Source organism: Sapajus apella, unplaced genomic scaffold, assembly GCF_009761245.1.
Source record: "Sapajus apella isolate SASKATOON/1434 unplaced genomic scaffold, GSC_monkey_1.0 scaffold14, whole genome shotgun sequence".
Classification (NCBI taxonomy): Eukaryota; Metazoa; Chordata; class Mammalia; order Primates; family Cebidae; genus Sapajus; species Sapajus apella.
The window spans coordinates 27,261,822-27,272,536 of NW_022436954.1; the positions used below are offsets into that span (position 1 = coordinate 27,261,822).

At 43.6% G+C, this 10,715-nt stretch overlaps 1 protein-coding gene across 2 annotated transcripts in view; it reads left to right on the top strand.

Moving 5' to 3' along the window:
• PAMR1 (peptidase domain containing associated with muscle regeneration 1) overlaps positions 1-10,504 on the top strand; it is a 96,916-nt gene extending 86,412 nt beyond the window's left edge. For both annotated transcript variants that reach the window (XM_032283560.1, XM_032283561.1), the window contains 5 exons: positions 438-650; positions 2,449-2,515; positions 6,071-6,303; positions 7,570-7,862; positions 9,442-10,504. In XM_032283560.1, the coding sequence (XP_032139451.1) occupies positions 438-650; positions 2,449-2,515; positions 6,071-6,303; positions 7,570-7,862; positions 9,442-9,978 (1,343 nt within the window). In that variant the 3' untranslated portion in view covers positions 9,979-10,504. The remainder of the gene's footprint in view (positions 1-437; positions 651-2,448; positions 2,516-6,070; positions 6,304-7,569; positions 7,863-9,441) is intronic.
• Positions 10,505-10,715: the final 211 nt, after the last annotated feature.

Sequence of the window (10,715 nt, forward strand, 5' to 3'; positions counted from 1 at the left end):
GGGTACAATACAAATAGGAAATGGAATAGTTTTTGATTGCCCAAGCTTTAAAGAATGAAGGAGATAATACAATAACACTGAAAAACAATAATCCTTGTATACCAGTAAGAAAATTTAGGTGAGACATTTATTTTATCCAGGGCTGCCTAGCTCCAGCAGTTTGGGAAAGAAATGAACAACAAGATGATGTGAGAACCAGATTTGGTATCAGATTTATTCATCTATAGAATGAGATATTTTTCAATTAAGAATAAATTATGAAAACAAGGGAAAGGCATATCTAATACATGCATTTTCTATTAAAAGATTTAGTAATTCTTTTGAGCATCAGGTCCTATATCGTTGTATTTTTAGTTCAATGAAACATGAAAGATTCTATTCTAAAATGAAATAACTCAGACTTTTAACAATTTTCCTTCTCTTTTACTTTCTTTTAGTACTTGAAGAAAGCAACTGCTCAGATCCTGGGGTTCCAGTCAACGGGTACAAGAAAATAACAGGGGGCCCTGGACTTATCAATGGACGCTCTGCTAAAATTGGTACCATCATGTCCTTCTTTTGTAACAACTCCTATGTGCTTAGTGGCAATGAGAAAAGAACTTGCCAGCAGAATGGAGAGTGGTCAGGGAAACAGCCCATCTGCATAAAAGGTAATTTACAATTGTTTCTGAAGTCTATAGAGAGAGATGAAGTTGCTAGACTTTTTGGTAGCTTCTTTGCATGTTTTTAAGCACCTGGAAAATATGTCTTTCTCTCTTATTTCTGAAACGATACATAACTCTGAGGTAGGAAACCACCCTAAAAACTTTTGCTTCTTTTTTGGGGGAGGGGTGGATCACAAGAGGACCTGCTTTCCCTAATCACAACACCTTGAGGTGATCAAGAAGAGGAATATAGTTATCAGAGCAGTTTAGGAAAGATGACAGGGCTAAGTTTAATATATGCAAATCCAAGTATAGAATTGAGGCAATGTATAAGCATTTACATACCTCCACTTATCTACTTTCTATGCAATATTAAGCTGATGCAAGAAATAAAAGAAAAAAATAGACGCATCATCCCTGCCGGCTTACAGAGGGGGAGGATTGAAGATGTTAAGATTGAAGATGTTTAAAAACAAAGAGAGTAAACCCTTGTAGATTCAAGGGATAGTTATAGGATGAGACGAGTGGTGTAAGTTCAGCAAAAGGAGAGATAGAGGGACAATTGCATGAATCCAGTAGGACTGGAGCCAGTCTGGAAAGCTGGGGAGGATTTATAGATGCGAAGAGGAGTTCGGTTGGTATTCCAGATGGAAGACAGCGGAAAAGAAAAGAGGTGTAGGCAGAAGTGAAGTCATCGTGGTAAATTCAAAGTGAGGCAATCTGGGGATCTAGGAGGTAAACTTAAATATGTAGGTTGGACAGAAAAGTGGAATATCGTATAGAGAAATTTGAACCTTCCCTATTGGCAGTGGGGATGCATAGTTTCTCACTGAATTGACTCACTAGTTGCTTCAGGTTAACAGCCTCTCTATTTGGGGTCAGCCCACAATGATCTGGCTGTTTATTGGGAAGAAAACATGTCCTTGTCCTAGATTATCCAGATAATTGCCTTAATCCTCTACTTTGCCTTCTGGGTGTTTGTCAACAACCTGAATCATGGGAAAAGGAATGAAAGGGAATGGTTTGTGAAAGGAATAAATCACTTTAGACTTTAGCCAGAAGCGACCTTCATCCCCACCAGCACAAATTCTGATTTTTATTTCATTAAGTATGGGAATGGTGTCACATATGTCCTTGGAGATTTTTGTCTACTCTTCTCTTACAAATTAATACAACCAAAGTTCTCTAAGTTGCTAATTAGATGAATGTTGGCTGCCTGATTGGGAAAGTGAGATGGGAAGGATTCCTTTTCACTGGTGAAGAAAGCAAGACTTCAACAAAATTAAACTGGGCTTTGAATTGCCCTCAAGTGATTGTTAGGGGCCTTAACGGCAGAGAAAGAACACGAAGGAATCAATTTTCCAAGACTTATGTATGGTTGACACTGCTGTCTGGTGTCAAAAGAGAACCTTCTAATTCCCCATGGGGGCTACCTTTTAGAACCTTTGACTTTTATTCCACTTTCATCAAGTTTGCTAATTCTATTCAAGTGAACAGATGATCCTAATCTATGATGCCATTGTCCTAAATCACTCAGGGGGGGCAGCCCTTCCGAGGCATCTGCTCTTCTTGGATTCTTCAGAGGGTACTGTCAATCAAGATGAAAGGCAGCAAGCTCTTTTGTAAGGCAGCAAGCTCTTTTGTAAAGTGAGATGTTCAAGCTTGGCTGATGTGTCTTGCCTCTGAGAGCCTGGGGAATGGGCACCGAGTGTCCAGAAGTGGGGGTCAGGTATGAATCTGAACTGAATGATGTGAATAGTGAATATGAAAAAGGATCGTGCAGCAGTGTCCTTTTTATTTCTAGCCTGCAGAGAACCAAAGATTTCAGACCTGGTGAGAAGGAGAGTTCTTCCAATGCAGGTGCAGTCAAGGTAAGGATCAAACACCTGCACTCTGCCCTAAAGGCTGAGTATTTCCCCTTCCATTGCCCTTCCCTACTTGTGTTTGGCTAAAGACAGTCTGAGGTTTCTTAGGGACATTTAGTGCTAACTGGTCATGAAAGAATAGGGCTTGTTAGATGGAAGCTTATTAGCCAGCTGCCTTTAGCCAAGAGGTAGCAACTGTTGGAAGATGTACAAATTGCACTGGATCGTGGGAAAGTACATGGCCAGTGGAACGCAAGACTTTCAGATGATCTTTGAGAAAATGGACTTGAATCCTTGAGTCTTCCTGAAATTACCAGGTACTTGTTATGACAGCTTCTAGGGAGATGACATTTCTGTTAAACACAGCCAGCTATATAATTTAGGAAGATATGCTTGGAAGTAACTAATGAGACGAGGTAGGCTGGGGGAGCCCAGGGACTAGAGACAAATGACCAGCCATGCAGAGGGATGTGAGCCCTCTGGTGTGTCCACCTTTTCTCCTGGGAAGACAAGGGTGGGGTCCACTTGGTGCGGAGGGAGTAGTCCCTTTCTACTCATCTCTTCTACATTTTCTCCCTCCCTCTCTCCAGTCCAGCAACATGGACCTCCTTGGTTTTCCTCTATCAGTCCAAGCACAGTTCTGCTTTAGAAAGAACTGTGACTTCTTCTGTCTGGAACCTGCTTCTACAGGATCTCAGTAAGGCTTAATGCCTCACTTCCTTCAGTTCTCTGCTGAGTTTTTGCGTAACAGAGAGACGTCCCTAACCTTTTACAGATAGCAATTCTATCTTCTCCCTGACTGTCTAGTGGACCTCTTTACCCAGAGTTCTCTAGCTTTTACTCTGTTTCTGTTTTTATCTTAGCATCCCTCTCCACCTGTTGTCTTACATATTTTTTAAGGGTTTATTTGTTTAATTTCTGTCTCCCTTACCCTCTCCAAAATGTGAAAGGTACACATGCAGGAACATGATATGTTTTGTTCATGCTGAAAGTTCTAGTGCCTAAAACATACCTGCCACATAGTAGGCACTCAGTAAGTATTTATTGAGTGAATGAATTCTATTGACAAAGGTTCAGGACCCAAGTCCGCCTCTGACTTTAGTGCTAGGTATTCTTGGGCAAGTTCATGGGCAAGTTCCTAAACCTGCTGAGCCTTAGTTTTTTTCTTTTGAAAGTAGGGATAATCAGAGAAATCTGTCTCTGGGGATTGTTTTAAGGACTAAATGCAACACTAATGTTTTGTGCAACTAAACATTTGTTGCATGTTTGCTGTATGTCAGTTGCTCTTCTGAGTACTTTGCATGCCTTAGTTCATTTAATCCTCACTATAACCTCTGAGGTAGGTATTTTTATTAGCACAATTTTATTACAGATTTTATTACCATTTATATTACAGAATGGTAAACTGAGGCTCAGAAACATTAAGTAACTTGTCCAATGTCACACTGCTAGAAGTGGCAAAGCCAGGATGTAAATTCAGTATCTGGCTTCATGGACTGCTACCTTATGCACTAGACTTTGAGTCTTATGTAAAGATCCTGGCAAAGCACCTTGGACACATAATCATCAGACAGTGATTTCTAACCTATTGTTAGAAATAGTAACAGTGAATTCTGGTGACCACAGCCAAGTTCCCTGAAATATTCATAAGTCAGAATATCCATCAGTCTCTCACCCCTCCTCAGGGCTGTCTCGTTCCATTTTTGTCTTTTCCCTTTCAGGGGCAAGGCATTTCCTTGGAAACGGTGGCAGTGAAATTCAAATTCTGCCCTCTTTCCTGATTTGTGTGATTTCCTTGGGCTGGACTCTCCAATAAGTGGGACCAACCTGTTCTTCCCAAAGAGACATGCTGTAAAGCGGCCCCTGCACTATTCAAAAAGACTACTGGGTTTCCTGTTTTTAAAGCAATATTAATGGGAGGTTAGGAGGCAAGGTGCCAGGTTTCTCAAGTAAATGAAAAGGCAAGACCGAAACTTGGTTTTAAGTATCTTTTGGGAAGACAGGCTGCTGAAGTGGAAGGCATTCCTATCTCCAGCAGTCAGCTCCTCACCCAAGAGCCCACTGTAGACCTTGTATGGGCAAGGGAGGAGCTTCTTTGCAAGTTCATGACCGCCCTGAGCTATAGACCTGGTTATAAACATGAGCTAAAGATTTGTTGAATGAAATCAACAGGATTGGAATATTTGCTCTGGGCCAAGCACTGTATATAAAATAGATTTCTTACGACAATATCATATTGGTGTGGTGGGGACACCAGGGTGGAAATTGTGATTGCCAAGTACTGCCTTGGGTACCAAGTTTCTTTACTGCGTACCTCTGCGCACTTCCACTTACCTCTCTGGGCTTGCTTTCTCCATTCATTAAACAGGGATGAAAATATAGATTCCTAAAGGAATTTCAACTTTTCAGTTGATAGTCATTAGGTACCAATAGAAAATGAACACAATCTGCAAAATGTGTGCACATCTTCCCCAAGAATCCCTGAGTGGTCTCTGGGGGCTCCAGCTTCAGGGCTCATTTAATATTCTTTTTCCCCATGCATACACAACGCTTCATATTTCTCCCAGTCAATGTGCCCGAGAGAAAGTTCTATTCTCTGAGATGTACTAATTACATCTGCTAATTGCTAAATCAAGCTACTGTATCAACACAGTTTAGTTCAATTCAATTCCAAATATTGCCCCATTATGATGATATTTGGAGAAAAACAATACCTAGATTTCTCTTATTCAAATTAACTCCCTTTTCTGTTTAATGTTGCAATTAATTTCTTTGTGTGTGCATGTATAATGTACCTTTGGATAGCAGCTATTTTGCCAGATATTATTCTCTTTGGTTAAAATCTTAAGCAGTTGGAATCATGCCAGTCATAGACATGGAAAAATAAAATGAATATTGAAGTGTGCAAGAGAATTTGCTCAGTGGGAGAGGTGAGGTGTATGTGTGTGTGTGTGTGTGAGAGAGAGAGAGAGAGTGAGAGAGAGAGAGAGAGAGAGAAAAGGAGAGAGAAAGAGGGAGGGGGAGAGGCAGAGAGAGAGGGAGGGAGACAGAGAGAGAGAAACAGAAACAGAGAAATAGAGAATAAGATAGCCATTTTGGGATGGGCAGGGTAGCTCACACCTGTAATTCCAGCACTTTGGGAGGCCAAGGCAGGTGGGCTGCTTGAGTCCAGGAGTTCAAGTTCAGCCTGGCCAACATGATGAAAACCCATCTCTACCAAAAGACAAAAATTAGCTGGGCATGGTGTCGCATGTCTGTATTCCCAGTTATTTTGGAGGCTGAGGCATGAGAACTGCTTGAACCCAGGAGGTGGAGGTTGCAACGAGCCAAGGTTGCATCACTGCACTCCCTCCTGGGTAACAGAGGGAGACCCTGCCTCAAGAGACAAAGAGAGAGAAAGAGAGGGCGGGGAGAGAGAGAGAGAGAAAGAGAGAGAGATTTATTTATTTTTTTCTGTTTCTGTAACCAAATATCTACATGGGACATGGCATGAATGCTAAAGAGGCCACAATGACTGTCCCTCGCCCTGCTCTTTTTCTGGGCCCATGTGTCCTGACCCAGGGAGACACCATTACACCAGCTATACTCAGCGGCCTTCAGCAAGCAGAAGCTGCAGAGCGCCCCTACCAAGAAGCCAGCCCTTCCCTTTGGTGATCTGCCCACGGGATACCAACATCTGCACACCCAGCTCCAGTACGAGTGCATCTCACCCTTCTACCGCCGCCTGGGCAGCAGCCGGAGGACATGTCTGAGGAATGGGAAGTGGAGTGGGCGGGCACCATCCTGCATCCCTAGTGAGTCAAGGCTCATTCTTGGGCTGGAGCATCTTGCATCTTTCACGGCTGCCTGTGAAAAACCATTAACTCTGTTGAAGACTTTTTGGGAAAGCATCTCCAATGCTTTCTCTAGTTTGGTGATATCGGAAATTCCATAGTATTTTCCCTTTGGCTGTTTTCCTTTGGGTTAACCTTACTACTCAGGAGAAATTGACTCATTAAATCTTAGAGTCATACTTTCTTGGGTGATTCTATCATATTTACTTGGAGGAAAGGGTCATTAAGTCACGAAGTATGAAAAGGGGTTAAACTTGCCATAGGGCCTTAAGATATATAATCTTGGCTACCCTGTTTAAGCCCCCGTTTTTATACTTATCAACCAATGATACCAATTGGGTACTTATTAAGCAATGAGGTACTAGGCCGAGGACCAGTGGTTCACGCCTGTAATCCCAGCACTTTGGGGGACCAAGGTGGGTGGGTCATTTGAGGTCAGGAGTTCAAGACCAGCCTGGACAACATAGTCAAACCCTGTCTCTACTGAAAAGACAAAAAAAAATTAGCAGGGCGTGATGACACATGCCTGTAAACCCAGCTACTTGGGAGGCTGAGACAGGAGAATCATTTGAACCTTGGAGGCAGAGGTTGCAGTAAGCCAAGATCATGGCACTGCACTCCAGCCTGAGTGACAGGGTGAGTCTCTGCTTCAAAAAACAAAAAATATAATGAGGTATTAATTACATCTTAAGGTTATGATGATGAATACTGAGATAATATGTGGAAGTATCTGGATTAGGGGCCTGCAGTTACTAAGCTGCCTTCCCTACCCTCTTTGTGAAAGGAGAACAGTATGGTTTAGTTCACTGTTGTCATGTCTATGAGGATAGTCATGATATTTTGAGTTTGTTTACATGTACCATCTCATTCAGTCTCCTCAAGAGCTCTGTGAGACCATTGTTATTGCTCTATCTATTTTACAGGCAAGAAGACAGAGGCTCTAACAGATTAGAGAACTTACCCAAAGTCCTATTGATAGTAAGTGCCTGGGATCAGAACTCAGATTTCATTTGACTGCAAAGCCTCCAATTTTATCCCTAGCCTTTACAGCCAGCTGTGTCAAGGAGGGTTCATTAATATTTGAAGGGAGAAGAAAACCAGGTTACATGGCTTAGTGGTCATCACACCCATAGGGTTCACCTTTCGGATTTGTGCTCTCTGGTTGAGTAACAGATTCTCCTTTGGATGGCAAAGTCTGAATTTATCTTACTAAGACTTTCTCCATAGTCTGCGGGAAAATTGAGAATGTTACTGCTCTGAAGACCCAAGATTTGCGCTGGCCATGGCAGGCAGCCATCTATAGGAGGACCAGCGGGGTGCACGATGGCGGCCTACACAAGGGAGCATGGTTCCTGATCTGCAGCGGTGCCCTGGTGAATGAGCGCACTGTGGTGGTGGCTGCCCACTGTGTTACTGACCTGGGGAAGGTCACCGTGATCAAGACAGCAGAACTGAAAGTTGTTTTGGGGAAATTCTACCGGGATGATGACCGGGATGAGAAGACCATCCAGAACCTGCGGGTAAGAGGGGGCTTATACATGGAAGCTAGGGCTCTGGCTCAAAAAACTCCAAGCATGGGAGAGCAGTGACTATGCCAAGCCCTGTCCCCTTAGCATGTCAGCAGCCAGCCTGGAGCCTGGCAAGTAGGAGTATTCAATATTTCACATTGACAGATACTAGATGGGGGCATCTAGAAAGATTGTGGAGGCTTTTTTCCACCTTGATTATTTTTAAACAAGATAGAGGCAAATGTCATCTATCATTTTGGTCATCAAAAGTTAATCACCTAAGAGTAAAATGTACTTCTCCTAGTAACGTATGTCACCTAGTAGTGTATGTCGTAAACTGTGACAAATTAAAAATTAGTGAAATTATTTGTTTAATGGCTGGCTCTGCCTGAAACTGTTAGCTCCATGAATGTTGTGATTTGTCACTACCATCACTGCGTGGCACAGTGCCTGGCCCAAAATAGATTATCAATAAATATTTTTTGAATAAAAAAAGGTTAACCACCTGTAACATTTGGGCACTTTCCTAGGTAGGCTTTGAGAACAGGGATGTTTTACCCAAGATATACTCCTAACAAATTTACAATATACGTCTGTCTTTCCCTGCCCCCCTACCTCTCTTTTATTCACCAACCCATCTGTCTGTTTATCCATCTGTCCATCCATCCCTCCATCCATCCATTCTTCCATCCATCCATCCCTTCATCTATCCACACATCCATCTATCCCTCCATCTATCCATCCCTCCATCCATCTCTCCATCTATCCACCTACCTGTCCATCTACTGTTGAGCCACCACAATGTGCCATTCACTGTAAGTAGACACAGAAAAGAGCAGGACATATTTTATTTTCTCTGAAAAGTCCACAGTTGAGTGGGAGAGACAGATCAATATATCATGATCAGTGTGACACAAGAGAAATCCCAAGGCAATGTACTCAAAGGAGATTGAGGTAATAGAACATATACCTAAAAATTTTACAAGATGTGTGCTCCTAGAGGCTCCCATCACATCAAAAAGCATGACCAGCAAGGGCTGGGAAAATCAGGAAAGACTTTGTGGAAAAGTCTTGTGGAACATGCTGAGCATAGCTCTATTTGCTGGCTTGAAGGTAAATGAAATGTTTACAGTGGACCAGAGGCTGAAAACTTAGCCTGTGAGGGTTTGTGCCTTGATGGTGCTGACACATATTTTAAATCATTTATTTATTTGCAAGCATTGTTTAACATCAAGATATTTCAGATAAAGATTTGGAACTCACTTTCTGGCAAAACTAGAATGCTGGTCTCACTTCGGCATGGAGCGGTTGACTGCAGTGACGTGGCCTCTGCCCACCTTGGATGGGTGTGCACCCTCAACTGTCCACTTCACTTATTTAATCCCCCACTTCCAGGCCCTAGGAGGCATTTCAGTTTGCAACCCTGGAAGTAGAGCAGTTGCTTTCCATGATTCCTTCAGCAAAGTGTCTCCAAATAATTGTAGCTGCCTTTTAGATGTTTTCTCCCAATAATTTATCCCCAAGGCTTGCCTGTTCCTGTCCACTGTGGAGCTGACTCCTCACTGTCACTGCCCATTCCTTGCATTTGTAGATTTCTGCTATTATTCTGCATCCCAACTACGATCCTGTCCTGCTTGACACTGACATCGCCATCCTGAAGCTCCTAGACAAAGCCCGCATCAGCACCCGAGTTCAGCCCATCTGCCTCGCTGCCAGTCGGGACCTCAGCACTTCCTTCCAGGAGTCCCACATCACTGTGGCTGGCTGGAATGTCTTGGCAGACGTGAGGAGCCCTGGCTTCAAGAATGACACACTGCGCTCCGGGGTGGTCAGCGTGGTAGACTCGCTGTTGTGTGAGGAGCAGCATGAGGACCATGGCATCCCAGTGAGTGTCACAGATAACATGTTCTGTGCCAGACAGGACCCCACTGCCCCTTCTGATATCTGCACTGCAGAGACAGGAGGCATTGCGGCTGTGTCCTCTCCAGGACAAGCATCCCTTGAGCCACGTTGGCATCTGGTGGGACTTGTCAGCTGGAGCTATGATAAAACATGCAGCCACATCCTCTCCACTGCCTTCACCAAGGTGCTGCTTTTTAAAGACTGGATTGAAAGAAACATGAAATGAACCAGGCTCACACCCTCCTTGAGAAGCGTTTCTGTGCATCCATCTGTACATGTCGTGCCTGAAGGAGTGGCGACCTGAAGTGTGATTTTGCCTGTGAACTTGGTTGTGCCAGGGCTTCTGACTTCAGGGACAAAACTCAGTGAAGTGTGAGTAGACCTCTGCTGCTCATAGGCTGATGCCTCCTCCACTACTAGGACAGCCAATTGGAAGATGCCAGGGCTTGCAAGAACTAAGTTTCTTCAAAGAAGACCATATAGAAAACCTCTCCACTCTACTGTCCTGGTGGCCTTCCCCACCTTTCAGTGACATGAATGCCATCAGCTTGACCAGGGAAGATCTGGGCTTCATGAGACTCCTTTAGAGGCTCTCAAGTTCTAGAGAGCTGCCTATGGGACAGCCCAGGGCAGCAGAGCCTGGATGTGGTAACTGCTTTTGTATACATGGCCACTGTACAGTCTGGTCCTTTTCCTTCCCCATCTCTTATACGCATTTTAATAAAACAAAGGTTGGCTTCTGACCTACAAAACAAATGTGCTACGCTCTTACTTCTGCATGCTGTTTCTAGGAGCTACATGTATCAGGGATGATGGCTTGGTGATAGCCCTTTAAAATAGTGCCAAGAGCTATCATTCCCAAATAGCATGTTTGACAAAGCCAATGCCATCTTTTTAATGCCAGCTCTTAGAGCTTGGTGGGTCATGGGCCAAGGGAGGAGGGACATTGGTACCCTCCCGTAA